The sequence below is a fragment of the Zeus faber genome, assembly GCF_960531495.2.
Source record: "Zeus faber genome assembly, chromosome: 20".
Classification (NCBI taxonomy): Eukaryota; Metazoa; Chordata; class Actinopteri; order Zeiformes; family Zeidae; genus Zeus; species Zeus faber.
Window position 1 is genome coordinate 12,070,402 of NC_137207.1, and position 20,968 is coordinate 12,091,369.

Sequence of the window (20,968 nt, forward strand, 5' to 3'; positions counted from 1 at the left end):
TTTCTTGTGTGTAACTATCTTATGAAAGCACAAATAGTCCACAAAATATAAAATTATGGATATTGTGTTCTTAAAAAAATACTGTGATATTTGATTATGTCGTATAGCTCTGCCCTAGCAACCAGTCTGCCGCAGTCATCATCTTCACGGTTGCCCCCCCCCCCCCCCCTAAATTTTGATGTGGGGAAGCGTGAGGTCATTGGTTGACAGAGTGTGGCCTGGCCTAGAAACTAGGAACAAAGATCCCATCGGACGTGCATTACACACTTGCACTCAGACGCACACTTCAACGCCACATGGATGTGTGCACTCATGTGTACACACAAACACGTTGGCCTAAGACCAGACACATTGTGCACTGTAAGTGCTCTTTCATGCATGTATACACGGCTCCAACGGCCAAACCTAAACGGTTCCCAACCCTCCCAGTAAAATACAATTCAGTGAGATGGATTTTTGAACTTCATAGTAGCAGGTATTGACTGATTCAATGTCAGATAAAATAATTTGATCTCAAGAGGATTTTTGTGTTGAATTAAGGGCATGTACAATTTCTATAATTCTTTATGCATACCGTATGAAATGGGACTTTATTTATTCACTGCTGCAGAGACCTTTACCTCTACACCCACATTTACATACACACTAATCACAAGCCGTTGTCTTATGACATGGACCTTAGCTGGAGTGGGTATGTCTCGGGAAACAAACAGGCGTGAGCGTAGTTTCTGTCAACGCAACACCTATTGTTCTTCTCCTTGTCTTCTCCCCCTTTCATATACTTCATCTGTGGTTTGATATGTAATAACTGACTGATTTGCCCTGAAAATACATCTTTCTTTTTTGTTGTGTCTAACACACATCCTGAAAGAAATTGTCTGTACTTGAGTATTGTTAATCTTTAGGAACAGCAGGGCTCGACAACTCGACCCTCAAATATTTATCTGTTTACATTTTTTTCCCCCTTATCTTTACAGGTCTATTTTAATGGCCTTACTTGCACAGCAAACATGTCCAGTTATCTATCGCACATTCTCAGAATAGTTTTGTCCTGATATCTCAAGGCACTTTATCATTTTCCTTTACGTTCTTTAATAGAGTGCCGACATTTATTTTGCTTTTTGTTTTAAATTTGACTGTCTTGTCTCATTTGTAATCTTAATCCCTGTTCCTTCTCCATATTCCATTTCCTGTTCCTGTGTCCGCAGTAGTTCGCCATGGAGGAGATCGTCATAGCGGGGATATCGGGGCGTCTGCCCGAGTCCGACAACTTGGAGGAGTTCTGGCACAACCTCTTCAACGGCGTCGACATGGTCACGGAGGACGACAGGAGGTGGAAGCCAGGTAATATCATCACATGAGGAGTGTGCGTGTTGTAATGATAATTTATAACTAAAATGTAAGGAAAACTCTCTCTTCTCTGTTAGTTGAAGAAGATGTAACATTACAGCGAGGGTAGATGCATGACCTTTTCACCAGTACCTCTGCTCAATTGCTGCTGCTGTCGCTACTTCTTTGCAGAGATTGTCTCTGCCAGCCACAGTCTCAGTCTGTTGCATGAGTTTCAAATACTCTGAATTTCCCTTAATTGTTCGAGTTTCAAACGTTTCAATGCTAGGTAGAACGAGAGCCTAATTTATCCAAATGTATATCTTTTGATCCCTCTATACTGTATGTTAAAACCTCAGTTGTGCCAGAGATGTCTGCAAGGCTGTGACCCTTGTTGACCTGAAAGCAGTTATCAGTGTAGTTAGTAGAGATGCAATGCTACACAGTATGTTATGGAACCGTTCGATACGCCTCCTAAGGTTCAATAAGCACGCCCGAATCACGGTATAACGATATCACCGTAAAAGTCCAACGGACGCAATGGTGCAGTGCGGCTGTAAGTGCTGCTGCTTTTGAATCCACTGTTGCAGCTCCACTGGCTACATCAGAATTTCGATATTTTTGCACGAGGGAAGACCTATTATTATTATTATTATTCTTATTATCATTTTCAACTGCAAATCGTTTCAAAAGAAAGACAAGATAGAATTACATTTACATTTTTTTGTAAAGAGTGCAATCAATCAAGGTGTCCAGTCGGAAAATAACCACCTGGGATGGCCGTGTCCCTCTTCATTCCGAACTTCTCTTCAGACACTCGTCTCACTTCCCTCCCTCTCCTCTCCACCCCCCTCCCTACCTTGGGCCAATTAAACACTATCCTGGACAGCTCCCTTCCATCAGATGAACTTATGCAAATACTACTATACTACTATAAACATTTTTTTTTTTACATTTTTACACCTTGGCCCCAAAACCGTGATACACACCAAACCGTGGGCCCACTGTACCGTTGCATCCCTAGTAGTTAGACATAATAAATTTGCCATGACCCCATATCAGCGCTCTTAGGGATAACACCAAGTTCCTTAATGCTTATCGCTTGCTCCGAATTAGTATAACAGAAATTATTTATTTTGCTTTCCCACATATAAACCTGAGCAGAGTCTGATATAAACATTCGTATACTGTTGTCTGTGACTTCACTACCATCCTCGTCATCCATGAGATCCTGAGGAAATGTCACATAATTGTTTCTGAGCCAGTAAATGGAACAGTAATACATCCATCTTATAATCGGGTCAATTTATGAATAATATCATCGTAATCCGCAATTCTATTTGAAGACCCAGGCCTTTTTGTCAATCCACGGTCCAGATCTCTAGGTCTCTCTGCATCGAAAGTAACAGCAGTCGTTCAGAGAATGCTAAAACCATCCACTGAGCACAATTTCCGCCTTCCCAGCCAAATTTTCATCAGCTTGTTGCGTGTCGTATAACTTCTGTAGCGAACATTCCTTTGGGACCATGGTCTCATTCACGACTATCCCTGGAGTCTCGTAGACGTGATGCCATGTTTCATGATGGTTATGTCCATTATGCAGTTGCATACTTGTCACTTAAAACCTAGCAGCCGTGCAAACTGAACACGGCCAAGAACTTCAAACTGCATAGATGCTCTTCCTGTTGGGCTGTCCCACCCCGTAACTGGTTGTTTGACATTGATCATTTAACTAATTTGTGTTCATTGGCCTTAATCTCTCTCTGTCTCTCTCTATCGCCATCATATTTCTACCCAAACTGAATTATTTAAGGCGTCCTTTTTACCTCCCCTGCCTCACCCCCTCCCAATCTCCGTCTCCCCCTCCCCTCTGGTGCCCGGGAGCCTAGCAACCATGTAGGGCTCCCATTCATGGGCTGAAATGGCTTGGGCCTGGCCAACCTCAGACCACACACCCACACTAGGCCAGTGAGGGGGGACGGGGAGAGAGGCCAGTTGGAAAAACCGGTGGGGAAATGGACAGGAGGGGAAGAGGAGGGCACCTCTCACATAGTGAGCGTAGCAGAGACTAAAGTCTTCTGTAGATTAAGTCCTGAGATACCATCCCTTGCTTAAAGCTGAACTCACTGAGATTCCTCATGTGAACTAGGATTCAGAGGATATGTCAGACAGTCTTTGTCTAAATCTAATTCTTCGGCGTGGGGGTTTGAAAGACATGTTTTGATAAGCCTTCCATACCTAGTTGCACCTGTCTGGGTTCTTCTGTATCTGCATACCTTTTTTTTTCTATATGTACAAAAATGACTCATGGACAGTCAGTCTCTTTGATAAGCTTAAAACAAAATGGTTTTAGGATTTTATTGGATTTTCACAAAGCAGTCTCCATCCATTCGCGCTGTGGTTCTGCCATTTGGTTAATGTTGAATCGCAGCAACCACATTCTTGAGCTTCGGTAAAGAATTTGGAACTACGATCAAAATGAAAGTACAACAACAAATTTGAGGGGAAAACAAGTGCTTTACAAACCTGATACGTCAGTAAAACCTGTGAGCTCATTCCACTTAGTGCTGAGTCCCAATTAGATTTTTTTTGATTGTACAATTGATACCATGGCAGCGCAAAATTATTCCTCTTAAATACAGTGTTTTCCAACTTCCACTAGGGGAAACCATGACAGTTATTGTGTTATTGTTATTGAGGCAGCGTTGGCCAGGTTAAACCATTGGGGTGAATGATGCTTGGCAAATTGGCATTTAAATTCACTGCCATTGATGTTCCGTGGCGATCAATGAATATTGTTTTAATTTTAGATGTTTTTTTATTTTAAAAAAGACAATAGTATTTTTTATGTTTAATTTCTTGAGGCTTGACTCTAACTCATTGTCAAAGATTTCAGACTCGACTTGGCTTTTGAACATCTGAGATATGTGACTTGCTGTTATTATTTTTCCAGGTCTTTACGGTCTGCCCAAGAGAAACGGCAAGCTCAAGGACATCAGCCACTTCGACGCTGCGTTCTTTGGTGTTCACCCCAAGCAAGCCCACACCATGGACCCCCAGCTGCGTCTCATGCTGGAGATCTCCTACGAAGCCATTGTGGATGGAGGTGAGCGGGAAAACACAATGTCCAAGGGAAGGTGGAGTATGATTGGCAGGGGGAAAGATTGGTGTGTGGAGCAATTTATTTCCTTGTGTGACAAAGTAGGGTTTTAAATATTGAGCAGAGGAAAGAACCCCCCTGTCTCTTGTCTGACTGCGGGCTTTGTGCCTGGTCTTGGTCGCAGGTTTGAATCCCGTGGCACTGCGCGGCAGCAGGACGGGCGTCTACATCGGGGTGAGTGGCTCAGAGGCCGGCGAGGCCTTCAGCAGGGACCCCGAGGAGCTGCTGGGCTACAGCATGACGGGGTGCCAGCGCGCCATGTTTGCCAACCGACTCTCCTACTTCTTCGACTTCAACGGTGAGCCGGTGCACAGACCGTGGAACATTCTTTTGCTTTCAGTATTATAGTTTTGTTATAAAATGACTGTTTTTATATCATGGTACAATTCATACTCTAAATGAATTAGAAGATGCAACTTCGTCCTCACACGATAGCAAGGCCGAATTATTTGAGGCATCTTCACGGGAGCTTTGACAGCATCCCCTATATGACCATAGAGTTTAATGCATGCTGAACTGTATTGTTCTGTTCAATTTCATCAAAATCATCTCATGTTTAAGTATTTATCTGAGACATATCACTTATCTGCATATCTAACTATATTGTTTATTTATATTGATCTAGCTATTTATATAGGCAGATAAGACAGATATAAATAGACATCTTCACATATATCTGTACGTATAGATTTTCCTTGGCCATAATGAATTCCTCCATATCGCCCACTCCCTCGCAGGACCTAGCACCGCCATTGACACAGCGTGCTCCTCCAGCCTGCTGGCCCTGGAGAACGCCTTCCACGCCATTCGCCACGGCCACTGCGACGCCGCCCTGGTGGGAGGCGTCAACCTGCTTCTCAAGCCAAACACCTCGGTGCAGTTCATGAAGCTGGGCATGCTCAGCCCCGACGGGACCTGCAAGTCCTTTGACTCCTCAGGTGAGAGACATTCAGTGGTCTTATAGACCTCAATGCATTGTGTCTTCTCGATCAGTGGTTCTTAACCTTTTTCATGTCAAGGACCCAATACACATTAGGCCACAGACCCCATTTGATAATATTTTATCATGCATCTGAGCTTTTTATTGTTACATATCAGTAGATATTAGTCCCAGAGTCCATATCTGTCTACAATATAGTTAAGTAGATAACAGTGAAAATGTTAGCAAAACAGTCATTAAACATTTTCTAATGGTGCCAACATCTTGTTAGCAAAATAATGTTGAAGTTTAACTATCAATCATTACGCTTGGACCACTCTGACCCTCTTGAAGGACCCCTGGGTGTCCCCGGACCCCATGTTTAGAACCACTGTCCTAGGTCATGTGTCGTCCTGGTAATGAGTGCAACTAGAGTTGTGCATTGGCAAGAATGTGATCATATGATATGTGTCACGATGCAGGGGCTGGAACTCATTATGCCAAAATACCCTTCATATAAAAATAAATTGCGGTATTCGTGTGTTGAGACGCTTACTTTTTTTAAAATATAATTTAAGATACAATACAACAACAGATACAATGTTGTATTATAATATTACCGTTATTACTAAATAATTTGATTCATAATTTAATATTGTCGCAGTATTTCCCTTGCATAACAACAAAATAACTTTACAGCACGTTGCTCTCTTCTCTACCCCCCCAGGAAACGGGTACTGCCGCTCGGAGGCTGCGGTGGCCGTGCTGCTGACCAAGCGCTCTGTGGCTCGGAGGGTTTATGCCACCGTGCTGAATGCCGGCAACAACACCGACGGATACAAGGAGCAGGGTAAGCGATGGATCAGTATCCACCCAACACCCGCCCTCTTCATCTCAGCCTTCAGAGCCATGGGCATCTGTCCCAGCTCCCCTCCTGTCCTCTGAGCATTCTCCCAGCTACCGTTGGTTGTTGAAATCAAGGTTTTCTGCCCTCTATAATTAATTTTCTGTCTTGGCATTTATATTATCATCTCTGTCATATGCAATTTCAAATGTTTCTTTTTTCGGTCCTTTTTTGAAGGAAATGACAGCTTTAGATGTTGTTAGATCCAAAAAAAACATTGCTGACGACACCATACATACAACATGTAAAGTGCAGCAGAACTTTGCATTTCAATTTACAAGTTAATTATTTGAAGAACCTAAACGCAAATAAGAAATCACAAAACAAAAAGAATCATAATACGTATCGTATCGGCAGCTGAATATCATTGTAATGTTGAACTACAAAGTCGCCGCCAATTTCCGTTTCCCCCCAAAAATAAGCCTCACTTCTGTTCCCGTTAAAAAAAAAAAAAAAAAAAAAAAAGCCCAGTTTGCCATTTCAAATAAATAGCTTCAAAAAGGCTCAAGCTCCTTTTCTAAAAATGGGTAATGGGGTCATCCCCGCGGGCCTGACTTTGTCGTGCCTTGAGCTAGATTTTTGTCGTGCACAGTATCTAGCAATTGCATGTGCTCTCATCGACCTTTCCTCTAGTCACACTTCACACACTTGGTCACTGCTCCAGCCCCTATTTATAAGTCGCCATGGCAAGTGCAGGGTCACTGTCTGCCATGTGCTGCTACCCGGTTATACACTAAGGCGACACAATGTTTGTTTATTATCATTGTGATGTGAAAATACACACTATAAATACATGTATATTGAAATGTGTGTGACCAGTATTACCCCAACCTTTAACACACTGGGCTGCTTGTGTGAATACCTGCCCAGTAAACTGTATCATTACAATCGAATAGTCACCAAATGTTTGAGCCCCTTGAAAAAATGACTTTTCATGGAATCTCATGTCCGTATTTTGCACCTTGAATATATGCCATCGTTAATCTTTATTATATCACATTCAATATCATAATCTCTATATTTGGCAATTATATTTGACATTGCATATTTTGTATATATTGTGCAGCTCCAATAAGCACACACATTAGCACTGGGCATGTCTGGGATCTATTGAAGGGTCGCAGTGGAGCTGGTCCACAGTCCCTGAGGGAGCTGGGGACTTTACTGCAGTAGAATGTGCCACTTGAATTTTAACCCTGTCATTGCCAGCCCCTCTGACCTGGCCTGTATCATTCCAATCTGCTTTGTCAAATATCACCTGTAAGCTTATCCTCTAATGGGCGGCTGCAAACAAACAGGTGACAAAGGCTGTGGGGCTGCTATTTCAAGCAGGTGAGCATTTCAAGGTGTTTGTCTTGAGCAGGCACATAAAGGGAGGGTGACCCTGCCATTTAAATATTGTCTGTGGTGTTAAGCTCAGTAATCCCCCTGCTCACATTCAGTGTGTTATCACCCCCCCCCCGTCAGGTGTGACATTCCCTTCAGGTGAGATGCAGCAGAGGTTGGTGCGCTCTCTCTACCAGCAGGCCAACATCAGCCCCGAGCAGGTGGAGTACATAGAGGCCCACGGCACCGGAACCAAGGTCCGTACATACACACACACACACACACACACACACACACACACACACACACACACACACACACACACACAACAAACTCACCTTCTATTGATAAGTAGACACTGGCAGACCAGTACATTCCAATTGTGAGACATGAAGTCAGCTGTTCTCGTGGTAACAGATTACTGCCACGTGCCGGGATCTGGCCTCGGAAAACCACATTGTGTTCTGAGCCTCACCTTCGATTTGGTTGCAAAGTATCCTGTTACTAGAGCTGTCACAATTGTTAGATCATCATCAAAAAATTCAACCTGTGCTGTCAGCATGCTGGGTATACAACACAGAGTATTTGTGCCATTGCATCTAGGACAGAGTAAGTCTGCAAGTGGGAGTTCAAGTTCTCAACCTGCAATGCAACTCTTTATTAATTCTTAAATCAAGAACTGCCGCAATAACTCTGTCCTGTGGACGACCTGTAGAATGACATGGGCACAGTTTTTGGTTATAGTAAACCACACCAACCCCCCTCTCTGGAGAACTTTTTATCATGTTTGGGTCTATAAACAACTGATCACTCAACTCGAAGAGGGGGAGAATCCACCCCAGTGAGACAAATAAACAGAACCAAACAACATTTACACAAAAACATAAACAGCGGACGACAACATGTATTGAAAAACAATTAAGGCGGGACCAGCAGGACCTGCATTGTTAGATCATCATCAACTGATCACAATTATTTGAGCAGGTAAGATAAGATTAGAAGAACACGATTAATCTCCATGGAGAAATTCAGGTGTTAAAACAGCAAAACAGTGTAAGCAAGATATTAAATGAAAATTTGAACTAACAGTAATAACACAATCGCAATTGTTTTTCAAAATCGTTCGATTCTAAAATCATGTTTCCATTCAAATGTCAAAGGGTATATTAAACCAATGTTGTAAATGTTACAATAAATAAAATGTAATTTTTTTTAATTTTTCTGAACTTACTATCCATATCATCCTAGCTTGAGTCTTACGAGTCACTTAATCTTTCTGCTTCCAGGTCGGTGACCCGCAAGAGGTGAATGGTATCGTCAGCGTCTTCTGTCAGACCAAGCGAGAGCCCCTGCTCATTGGCTCCACCAAATCCAACATGGGCCACCCAGAGCCCGCCTCCGGCCTTGCCGCCCTGGCCAAGGTGAGACGCCACCATAAGCTCCTCCACTACCAGCGTTAATGGCACGCCACTTAAACATTAGCCTCATTGTGATTCCCTTAATCTCATTTGAGACAGACCCACCTGTGCGCAGTGATTCTCAACCTTTTTCTTATCAAGGTCCTTCTATTTAATACGTATCAGGCCACAGACCCCATTTGATAGGATTTGGTCTCTCGGGACCCCGATCTGAGGAGGTGTTTATTGTTGTTGTGTCTGTACTATAGTTACAGAGACACTCTAATGGTGCAACTCTGTAATATGTCAATTACATAATGGTGATGTTAACGATTAATCGTCTCACTGGGGACCCCCTGGAACCTCATTCTGGGAGTCTCTGCCCACAGGTAGGGGTTTAGGGAGGGAGACGGAGTCTTTTGTGCCGTGGGTTGCTAACATGGCGAGAGTTTTTATTAAACAATGAATAATAATAAAGAATAACGCGTTCGGGCGCAGGAGGAATGGCGTCCCGTTCTGGTTCCTGGTCAGCTGACGAGCACGTGTGCCGATCTCCTCTGCAAGACACACAAACATGAAGAAAGCGCCCTGCCCCGGATCGACCCAATCGGCGCCTCGGGGGCACCGATTGGGCCTGCTCCGGGCAGCTGTGCGGTTTCAGAGACGGAAGCCCCGCTGCCGTCTGCAGCGGCAGCTTAACGACGGCCCATCCATCCATTCCTTTCGTCCATACTTGTGAACAAACCTCGGCTGTTTATGTTTCTAAACGTGAAACCATTGCGTTCTACCTTCCCTTTAGGTTGTTTTGTATCCACTGTATCCACTGTTCCTCTCGCCCTCCTCCAGGTGGTTCTGTCTCTGGAGCATGGCATTTGGGCTCCAAACCTGCACTTCAACAGCCCCAACACGGACATCCCGGCCCTGAGCGACGGCCGGGTACGCGTGGTCGACCGTCCCCTCCCCGTGCGCGGCGGCATTGTGGGCGTCAACTCCTTTGGTTTCGGGGGATCCAACGTCCATGTAATCCTCCGGCCCAATGTGGCCGGTGGGAACAAGACGAGCGATCGGGTGGCGGTGCCGAGGCTGCTGAAGGCCTGCGGGCGCACGGAGGAGGCGGTCGGCGCCATTCTCAGCAAGGGCAAGCAGCACGCGGGGAACGACTGCTTCCTGTCTCTGTTGAACGAGGTATCCGGCGTCCCTGCAGCCAGCATGCCGTACAGGGGCTACACCCTAATCGGCGCCCAAAGCGACATCACGGAAGTGCAGCAGGCGCAAGCCACGCCCAGGCCACTCTGGTACATCTGCTCAGGTGAGGAGCCATTTCTGTAGACGTTTTTACTTCTGTGTCTTGTCCTCTTCATTTGTAATCTGTGGAGTCGTAACGTTCACAAAACTCAGTTTGGTTCATTATGATAAATTAAAAAAAAAAAAAAAAAAAAAAAAAGAAAGAAATGATGGTTTGCCTGAAATGGGCTCATCTGTTTGCAGTCTGTACTGATGCATGAGCTTTGTATCCGTTTAATACGAATGTGTGTGTTGTTAAAAGTGTGTTGTTAGTAATCAGCTTATAATTTATAAATTCATTTGTTTAATTGAATATTTAAGCCATGCTACAAACGTTTTCTTAATGTCATATGCATTACTTTAAAAATCATAAAACACTTTTTGAAAAAACCCTATTTTCTATAACCAAGCATGACTCATCATGCACAATCTCTTCACTTAAATAACTTGTGTATAAAGGTAGCCATTTTCTTTATTAAAGAGTGCCCCACTAGTTTATTCAACTCAGTCGTCCATTTTTTCCTGATTCTCATGAGGTCATCAGATGCACTCTTTTACATCCAGCCAATTAGATCAAAGCTCAATGTCATGAACCCACGCCCACCCATCGAGCTAAACTTACTTTCCATGAACATTTTCAATTCTCAGCTCTAGTTGACAAGGTCAGCAAGATTGTATCTGTCAGCCATACGCCCTCTCAGTTATGGAAATGGTTGAGTCATTATGGATAAAACTGGAGTAAACATAATAACTCAGTCATTTACAAATAAAAAATGTTACTGAATGTTTTATTATGCCGTGCTGAAAGTTTGAAGACATAAAAAGTTTCCGACTGATTTATGATTTCGGTCGTCTTCCAAGTTACCAATTTAATTACAGAACATATATATATATATATATATAATATTAATCTCTTGTTTTTCACTTTCCCCAACCAGGTATGGGCACCCAGTGGCCTGGTATGGGCCGCAGCATGATGCAGCTTCCTGAGTTCAGAGAGTCCATCCTGCGTTCGGACACGGCGCTGAAGGAGACGGGCCTGTGTGTCTCCCGCCTGATGATGGAGGCCGACGACACCACCTTCGAGGACACAGTGCACGCCTTCGTCGCTCTCGCTGCCATACAGGTAAGAGTCCCAGGCACCACCTTGTAGAAGCTAACTGTTCCATAATGCTCCGCTGAATGGGGCTTTTTTGTCTACGGCTGCAAGAATTTTGACTTATAATTCAAATTGTATGAGAAGTGGCCCGTTCAAAAATGCTTCCATTTGTTTGCTGTTTATACATACATGTATAAACACATTACAAAAGAGTCAAAAAATCATTTGTTTGTCCACTACTAACCTTAAGTTGTATTGTTTCGTATTTCTTTTATTTAAAAAATATTGCTCAGTTGTTTAAACGTTTTTAACTAAAAAAAATCCAAAAGTAAAATCTGAGTTAAATGCGCAGTTTATTCTTGTAATTATTGTTAACAACCTACGGTTTTGTTCATTTGTATGTCTTCACAGAGAAGGTTCTTTGTGCAAGCCAGTGGGATTTTAAGAACAAACTTTTGTGCGTAACATTTGCTTCGCTTTGCCTTGAATATTTTGGCCACTCAGGTTTCTTTTCCCCTCGCCCCTCCCAGATCGCCCAGATTGACCTGCTGACCCTGCTGGGCCTGCAGCCCGACGGCATCGTGGGCCACTCGGTGGGAGAGCTGGCATGTGGCTACGCAGACGGCTCCCTGAGCCACAGCGAGGCCATCCTGGCTGCGTACTGGAGAGGACGCTGCATCAAGGAGGCCAACCTGCCCGCAGGAGGCATGGCCGCTGTTGGTAAGCGGGTGCAGAAGGGGGATACACGCATTACGGCGTGGAATATACGTATGTGGACATTTTCTGAGTAACTGAATCTTATTTTTTCTTTGTGTGTTTCTGCCTGCCTGCCTGTCTGGCAGGGCTGACCTGGGAGGAATGCAAGGCCCAGTGTCCGCAGGGAGTCGTCCCAGCCTGCCACAATGCCGAGGACACAGTCACCATCTCTGGCCCTCAGGTAAAAAGCTATTTTTATCTCGTACAACTCAATTGGAGAAAATGTTGTTTTGTTGTTGTTATCGTTTACGGAGGACGATATCGTTTACTGATATTGACTCTTTTTGAAGATTTGGCTCTTTACGAGTGACTCAGTAAAAATATTAGTTAGATTTGTTCCACCCATCAGTTTAAATATGCAGACATAAATTATTACCTTAACATTATGTGTGCACATGTATATCTATCTATGTCTGTCTGTCTGTCTGTGTTATTCATAATATGTATTGAATAGATCTAACCTCAGTTCCCCATAGGAATAAGGCTAATGTAAACACATGCCTGCCAATCTATGAATCTGAAATGAATGTAGGGATCCAAAAGTTTGGTTACAGGTGTACAAAAATGGACAAATTTATCAGCTACTTTAATGGACATTCCCTGGTTGGTCTCAAGGAATTTGGCTTTTGTGAAGCTCTATGCAGTAAGACATGTCTTATATCCTGCAGGAATCTGTGAGCAAGTTTGTGGTAGAACTCAAGGAACAGGGGGTGTTTGCCAAGGAGGTGCGCAGCGCCGGTGTGGCATTTCACTCCTACTACATGGCTTCCATCGCCCCTGCACTGCTAGCCGCTCTCAAGAAGGTTTGTGGGGTTATGCAACTTAAACCTCTGATACGGTGACACCTAGTGAAGAGTCGAGGAATTAAACCTTTTCCTTCCCCCCGGGTCGACTGGGATGTTTCTAAACCCTGAGTAGAAGTTGCAGTATAGTCTGTTTCAATAAAACCAAAAGTAATTTTAATGTAATTTTTCCATTCCCGCTGTCTAGGTGATCAAGAATCCCCGCCAGCGCTCCTCCCGCTGGGTGAGCACCAGCATCCCCCAGTCGGATTGGGACTCCCCTCTGGCCCTGCTCAGCTCGGCAGACTACCACGTCAACAACCTGGTGAGCCCTGTGCTCTTCCAGGAGGGCCTGAGCCTGGTGCCCGACAACGCCGTGGTGGTGGAGATCGCGCCCCACGCTCTACTGCAGGTAGGAGTGGACGTTTTGTCTTTTAACAATGCTACCTGGTAATGTTTAAACATTTTCCAGGTTGAAGCCAGGTTTGTGGAAATATAACAGAGAATAGGTAAAATACCTTGACGCCACTTTTGCCCCGGAGCTCTCCGAGTTCTCTGGAAATGTCAGTGTTGGAATGATGTTTTCTGCCAAGTGGTTACATGACGATGTTTCTGTAAATGACACCACATGTGGTACGTGGCATTTTCAGGACTGTGTGCCCAATGAGTTGGTACATGTAGGTGTACTGCTCACTGAGCCCAAAAAGTCAAGCAAGGTATAATGTATATAAAGCAAATGTCACACAAAGACTGCTATACAGCCTGCTTGTAGAGCTAAACCCAAAGCTATCGTCAAGGTATTTCTCGGGCTGCCCCCTGAAAGTCGACAAGTCGAGATTCCTCAAGTTGAGCAGTCATGCTTTTTTTTATTTTCATAAAAATATATTTACTATTACCCTTACTGTATTTATTTGTGTGAATCGTCCGCGTCTAAAAAAAAGTGTGGGGGCGGGACATTGAGGAACGGGGCACAACTTGTTTCGTTCCATATGCATATGTAAAATAAGATTAAAACACACTGTTCTGACGCCGATCTCGGGAATGCCATCGCTGGCATGTGAATCGCTGGTGCACATCGTTGCTACCATCGCAGAGGCAGACGGGTGCGTGAAATGCGTCCCAATGGCTCCTTCTCCGCACGCCCCCCCGCTTGGGATGGCGCCTGAGGCCAAGCCCCCCACCGAATAGTCGAGTATTCTACATCGACAGCCATACCGGGTGGTGACCTAGGTATTTCACCTTGTCTGTTTATACAAACCTGATGTCAATAAATACCCGGAATAATTATTATATTCACTGATATCAGGAATAACACCAGGAATACCTGACATAATTATAACATCATAGGAAATATTCAAAGGCTTGCAAAGCACTTTGTCAAGAATATACAGAGCTGCTGCTCGGTGTGCTCCGATCCAATTCTTTATACCTTGCGCCCCCCTGCTCAGGCCATCTTGAAGCGCAGCCTGAAGTCTGCCTGCTCCATCCTGCCGCTGATGAAGCGCGGCCACGCCAACAACCTGGAGTTCTTCCTCTCCCACATCGGCAAAGTCTATATGAACGGGTGGGTGTCTGCAGCACTTTGCAATCCATTATTCAGTTCCCCTCAGCAGGTGGCTGGATGTGACATCTCCCTCTATCAGGCTGAAATCCCGGAGAGACAAAATGGAAATGTCATTTTTTCATTGTTCCACCAATTTTGTTTATTATCTTTGTGTTTAATTTGCATTGTTAAATTTGTTGTGTATTTTGATGATCGCTACAGATAAAACAAAACAACTTCTGAAGCTACTCAAACAGAAATAAGCATATGATTTAATACCCAGCAGCACAGTTTAGGATAGGAAAGTTGAGTGAATAATTACAGTTTAAATATATTGTACCGTAAAATGTTATTTGCATAGAGGGATATTCCATAACTCTACCTAATCACAGTGTTAAAAGAATCATCATGCATATTGAATCTTCTGCTGAACAGATGTCACCTCAGGAGGTCACTGCTAATTTGTCGTCCCTTGTGATGTTTGGAGTGTAAGACGTTCATGCTCTAATCACTAACTGCACTTTCTCATCCACAGCATCAACATGGACAGCAACAGCTTGTGTCCGTCTGTGGAGTACCCTGTGCCCGCCGGCACGCCTCTGGTTTCTCCGCTGGTGCGGTGGGACCACGCTCAGACCTGGGACGTCCCCAAGGCCGAGGATTTCCCTTCAGGTTCCGGGGGATCTACTTCTGCAACTGTTTACAACATCGGTAAGAAACTTCCAGAGACAAGAGAAGTGTACGTAAGTGGGTATGCGTGGGAAGACGTCTAACCTGACGTCTGTTTGACCCAGACATAAACCCGGAGTCCCCCGACTACTACATGATCGGTCACTGCATCGACGGGCGCGTCCTGTACCCGGCCACTGGCTACCTGGTGCTGGCCTGGAGAACGCTGATGAGGAGCCTGGGGGTCGTCATGGACACCACCCCCATAACATTCGAGGACGTCACAATCCACAGGGCCACAATTCTGCCAAAAACTGGTGAGGACAGTGTATCGGGAGCGTTAATGCGATGGGAGAGTTGGAGGATAAATGCCATTTGGGATGTTTGTGAGTTAAGCTAAATCCTCAGTGTAAAGATCTTTTCTGTCACCCACAGGCACGGTCCAGTTGGAGGTCCGGCTCATGCCTGCCACCAACAAGTTTGAGGTTTCAGAAAATGGCAACTTGGCAGTCAGTGGTATGTGCTCAGCAGTAATAACTAAGTTATAACCAGTAGTAATAATTTATCACATATCTCAGTTTAGTCTTTCTCTCTGTCCCTAAACAATATTTACAGGTAATCAAATCCATTTGAACTAATTGATGGATTTTTCTCCTGGATTCACTCATATTCCCATATCAGGGTCCGTATTTATCAAGCTTCTCTGTTTAGGAAATCGAATCCAACTGCCCAAAAAGACGCGATTTAGTGATACTGTTGGGTGTAGGAGTAAACAAAGCATTTTATCAACTTTATCTCCACCAGGTTTTAGCATTTAGAATTATGCAGATTCATTAATTTCCCCAACACCCAACTTGATAATAACAACATGCATTTACGCAAATCGCTGGTTTCCCCGGAGGTGTAGGTGTCATGGATGGCTCACATATTAAGATCATTGCCCATCAACTGTTCTATAGGAAAACTAAACAGATACTTAAAAAAAATACTACAAGGTTACTACGACGTCATCATGATTTCCATTTTGTGGGTCAAACTGTCATGAACACCATACATTCATTCTCTAAAGAGAAGTCCTACTCCAGGGCAGGAATATTGTTACTCTAAAACTGTCTTTCAGCGTGATTCCCAGGAGCGATTCTCAGAAGTAAAAAAAAAAAAAATACGGGCCCTAGTCATCCAAACCGTCTCTAAACTATCCAACAATCCCCTCTATTTCAGGCAAAGTGAGCATTCTGGAAGACACGGCCTTGGAAGCCTTCCACTCGCAGATTAGTCAGACGGTCGCCAGGGAAGACGACGGCGATCCCAAAATGAAGCTTACAGCCCACGACATCTACAAAGAGCTGCGTCTGCGAGGTTACGACTACGGGAAGACCTTTCAGGGCATCCTGGAGTCCAACAACGCAGGTGTGTGTATTTATAAACCGAAAGGTGTGAAGGTTTTTGGTTTGTTGAGAATTACTGCTCTAGTCCATGGTCACCAACCTCATATCACAAGGTTTGACTAAGGTTGGTTTGAACGGATCGCCATCTTTCCACCTATCCGTCGTCTAGGAGACAGCGGGAAGCTCCAATGGACAGGGAACTGGGTCACCTTCCTCGACACCATGCTGCAGATGATCGTCGTCGGGCTGTCGGGCCGAAGCCTGCGTCTGCCGACCCGCATCCGCTCGGTCCACGTGGACCCTGCTGTCCACCTGGAGAAGGTCTCCGAGTTCACCGAGGGCAAGCAAGGTGTGTGTGTGTGTGTGTGTGTGTGTGTGTGTGTGTGTGTGTGTGTGTGTGTGTGTGTGTGTGTGTGTGTGTGTGTGTGTGTGTGTGTGTGTGTGTGTGTGTGTGTGTGTGTGTGTGTCATAAATAAGGACTAAATGTATTTTTGCGTATTATTTATAGCAGTGGTGTTTTATTAATAATAATTATTAAAATAATTATTATTTCCCATTTCTATTGAAATGGTATAACCGATCTAACTCTTAAGGAAAACCAGCAGGCAGATGTTTAGTTTTCCCCAATGCTTCATTATGTTTTTGACTTCACTAGCATGAACAAGTTGGCGCAGAATGTTTTCTATAGCCCAAATAAGATAGTAAGATAGGTAAAATAAAATGTGGCCTTTTTGTATTTGTTTAACTTAATCACATCCATGACTTTGGCTCTCTTTTCCGCCTGCTTTACAGCTGTTTCCGTTCATGTCGACCGTTGCCTTGACAACATTGTGGCCGGCGGCGTTCAGATCTGCGGCCTCCACGCCACCGTGGCTCCGCGTCGCCAGCAGCAACAGAGCCCGCCCACCCTGGAGGAGTTTGTGTTTGTCCCTTACACCGAGACCGACTGCCTGACTTCCAGCAGGAGGCTCGTGGAGGAGCTCCGGCTCTGCAAGGGTATGTAGAACCAAAGATTTTTAGGAGTGGGTTAAATCTCTCAACTTGTGGACTTCTTTGTTTCTAATGCATTTTAAACACCTGCCCATATAAAGGTCGTGCCTATGTCCTGATTTCTTTATTAAGTAAGAAATTCAAAGCTCTGCAGCTCCTTATATTAAAATTACAGTTTCACTAAGCGTCAGCATGAATGCAGGCTCAGTGGCTTTGTATGTTATGTCATCTTAGGCAGTTGTTTTGACCTGAAAATCATGAAAGGTTCAGCTTTCCAAAGTGAGGTAATAAAAAGGTTAGTAATTACTTGCAAAAATAAACCTTATTTTTTGATCATTGGCAGTCAAGCCGAGTGATTTTTAAATTGATCAGATGTTAAGAGAATAGCTTCAGCTGCAATGCGTAGTACGATGGGGCAACTACGTCGCGAAAGCACCTGTTCACGATTGTCTGAGTAACTGTGAATAATAATGTTACCATACCATGCCAAATCCCCTTAATATTTCAGACCTTGCATTGAGATACATTTGAAATTGTACATTAACTTGGACTACAAAGTAATGTATCATAATATAATAAGGACCTAACTTCATGATTGCGCTATACCACCGAATTAAACAATACAAAAGTATCACTCAGTTTCAATTTCCCTCCTCCAGGTTGGATCCACAAGCTGCAGGCTAAGCTTGCTCTCCACGACGTCAAACTCTCCATCCCAGGTCTGCAGGGGGAGTCCGACAGCCCGCCGCCCACCTTGGAGCCTCCCGAGCGGGGCCTGTCGCGACTGCTGGCCCTGCTGTGCGGCCTGGAGCTGAACGGGAACCTGCGCTCGGAGCTGGAGCAGACGGTGGAAAAGGAGAGGGTCTGCCTGCTCCAGGACCCCCTGCTGGGGGGTCTGCTGGACGCCCCCGCCCTCCGACACTGCCTGGATATTGCCATGGAGAACACCACCCCGGGCAAGATCAAAGTCCTGGAGGTGAGAGCGAAGGGCACTTTGAAAGATCACTTCAGATATGGCTTACCTTGCCATAGCCACTTTGAATATTTGTTTTATATTGAAACTTACATTTGAAAAACAGTTATAAAGATCTTTCAACCTTGTTATGTTGGTATTGATATTGCATAAAATCTCATCAGTCAGAATACACAGCTAAAGTTTAAAGAAAAATAAGAAAAAGAAAACTCATGCGCTGCTGGTAGACCATCTCCTTAATGGCTCCCCCCTCTCTACCCCCCCCCCCCCCCAGCAGGCTCTCTCAAGTGACGGCCAGCTCTTTTCCCGCACCGTGCCCCTTCTCAACATCCAGCCCATGCTCCGTTTGGACTACACGGCCACGGCCTCCACAGCAGACCTCCTTGCACCGCACCAGGGCGTCATGGAGGAGCTGGGTGTGGCCATGGCCCAGTGGGACCCCATGACGGGCCCCGCTCCCAGCATGCTGGGAGGAGCCGATCTGGTGGTGTGTAATCACGCCTGGGGCACGATGGGGGCCAGGGCAATGGAGCTAGTGGCCAACCTCGCCTCCGGTGCCAAAGAGGGAGGATTCCTCCTTTTCCACACCCTGCTGAAGGGGGAGACTCTGGGGGAGACCGTGGCCTTCCTCTCCACAACGTCCCAAAATAAGAATAGCCAGCAGGAACTTCTCACACAGGTAGGCAGAAAGCTCCAACCGCAGCCGTGATCATTACGTAGTTGGTCCCACACTAAAAAATAACACCATGACAGTTTCATATGAACTGCCTAGTTCATTTTATTATTATTTTTACTATTTTAGAAGCTGAAGCTCAGAGCAATATTTTCCAAGGTCCACAACCTCAACAAACTTAGATGTAATGTAATGGGTAGATGTAATAAATTGTATCTAATGTTACTTAATGAAGAAAATATGAATTATATTCTCCATGTAATGCTGTGCTGATCAGAATGTTGCTGGTGTCAAATTCCAATGCACGCCAGTCACATGAGCAGTAGCAGAGCTGTTTACTAAGGTTTTATAAACTTTTTAAATACTAACTATGATATAATGGCAGATGATTTCTCTCCCGAAAAAGTCACTTATCTTGAAATGTGACTTTAGATTTAGACTCCAACATGACAGTGAAAAGTTAAAGCAAACTCCTTTTTCTGAGAGGTCACTCAATGTGTAACCGCATTTAAAACTAAGATCTTTTTTTTTATTTCAACTGGTCAAGACACAAGATGTATAGATCCTCATTTCACAGGAGCTAGTTGAACCCTCTATATACCATTGCATGCAGCACTCTATCCCTTTAAGACATGTAAAACAATAATATTTAATCAAAATAAATTGCATTTGAAATTCCACTGAGGGCTCCCCCAGGGAGCCGTGGACCCCAGTTTGGGAACCCCTGTTAAGGCCACATATTGTGTCGATTACGCACATTTTGGTATTTTTTAGTATTTATAGAGCTTATTGTGCGTAATCACCGGGTGTCATGACATTTCACTGCATATATGTATGAACGTATGTATATGTATGTGACAAATAATCTCTTGAACTTGAACTTGAATATTGCAGTGCGTGCCTTTATCCTTTCCGTCCCCTTCTGTCCAGGCTGAGTGGGAGGCAGTGTTCTCAGAGGCCTCTCTCAAACTAGTGGCCATCAAAAAGTCCTTCTACGGTTCGGCCCTGTTCCTTTGTCGCCGCCCGGCACCGAGCAGGACGCCCGTCTTCCTTCCCGTCGACGCAATGGACTACAAATGGGTGGAAACCCTCAAGGTGGGCGGATGACGGCTTTCAGTAATATCAGCACTGACACGAAGGGGAAGATGCGTCTCCCCTGAAAAATATCTAAATTTGACTTGAAACGTTGGAGAAATTCCCTTTTGTTGATGCGACAGTGTAAATGTAATAGTCAAGGAAAAGAAAGACTTTTTATATATTGAAGGGATTTTCACTGTCTGTCCTTCAGGCGACGCTGGCTGAGTCCTCCAGTTCCCCTGTGTGGCTCACTGCCTCTCAAAGCCACTGTGGAATTGTGGGAATGGTCAACTGCCTCCGTCAGGAGCCCGGGGGCCACCGCATACGGTAGGACACCCCTGAAGTTTTCACACACACGCACAAAGATACAAACATACATTTTTAATATCCACATTGCATTTGAGCCTTTGGATATCTGTCTGACCTGCCTGTACATGTAGGTGTGTGGAAGATGTAATCGAAGCTGAGACGTGTTTTCTTCTTTGTCCTTCCACTTCTCATTTCTCATCAGCTGTGCATTCGTGTCCAACCTGGACGAAACCTCCTCCGCACCGACACTCCTGCCCGGCCACGGCTCCATGCGGGCGGTTCTGGAGAAGGACCTGGTGATGAACGTGTCCCGGGACGGCCGCTGGGGCGTCTTCCGACACCAGCTCATCACCCAAGGTACGAGCCACCCCAGAGTCATCGTTTCACTGC

General features: G+C 44.8%; 1 protein-coding gene across 2 annotated transcripts in view; it reads left to right on the forward strand.

Annotated features, from left to right (window-relative positions):
* Positions 1-20,968, forward strand: part of fasn (fatty acid synthase) — a 35,719-nt gene that overhangs the window by 5,460 nt on the left and 9,291 nt on the right. The window contains exons 2-26 of one of the 2 annotated variants that reach the window (XM_080020752.1): positions 1,209-1,344; positions 4,283-4,435; positions 4,614-4,787; positions 5,227-5,427; positions 6,136-6,258; positions 7,780-7,895; positions 8,925-9,059; positions 9,882-10,344; positions 11,258-11,445; positions 11,949-12,138; positions 12,261-12,355; positions 12,843-12,977; positions 13,165-13,368; positions 14,405-14,520; positions 15,035-15,210; positions 15,294-15,485; positions 15,604-15,684; positions 16,390-16,578; positions 16,726-16,905; positions 17,349-17,552; positions 18,206-18,522; positions 18,797-19,198; positions 20,123-20,287; positions 20,481-20,596; positions 20,781-20,935. In XM_080020752.1, the coding sequence (XP_079876878.1) occupies positions 1,218-1,344; positions 4,283-4,435; positions 4,614-4,787; positions 5,227-5,427; positions 6,136-6,258; positions 7,780-7,895; positions 8,925-9,059; positions 9,882-10,344; positions 11,258-11,445; positions 11,949-12,138; positions 12,261-12,355; positions 12,843-12,977; positions 13,165-13,368; positions 14,405-14,520; positions 15,035-15,210; positions 15,294-15,485; positions 15,604-15,684; positions 16,390-16,578; positions 16,726-16,905; positions 17,349-17,552; positions 18,206-18,522; positions 18,797-19,198; positions 20,123-20,287; positions 20,481-20,596; positions 20,781-20,935 (4,597 nt within the window). In that variant the 5' untranslated portion in view covers positions 1,209-1,217. The remainder of the gene's footprint in view (positions 1-1,208; positions 1,345-4,282; positions 4,436-4,613; positions 4,788-5,226; positions 5,428-6,135; positions 6,259-7,779; positions 7,896-8,924; positions 9,060-9,881; positions 10,345-11,257; positions 11,446-11,948; positions 12,139-12,260; positions 12,356-12,842; positions 12,978-13,164; positions 13,369-14,404; positions 14,521-15,034; positions 15,211-15,293; positions 15,486-15,603; positions 15,685-16,389; positions 16,579-16,725; positions 16,906-17,348; positions 17,553-18,205; positions 18,523-18,796; positions 19,199-20,122; positions 20,288-20,480; positions 20,597-20,780; positions 20,936-20,968) is intronic. The other variant, XM_080020753.1, reaches the window with a different exon arrangement.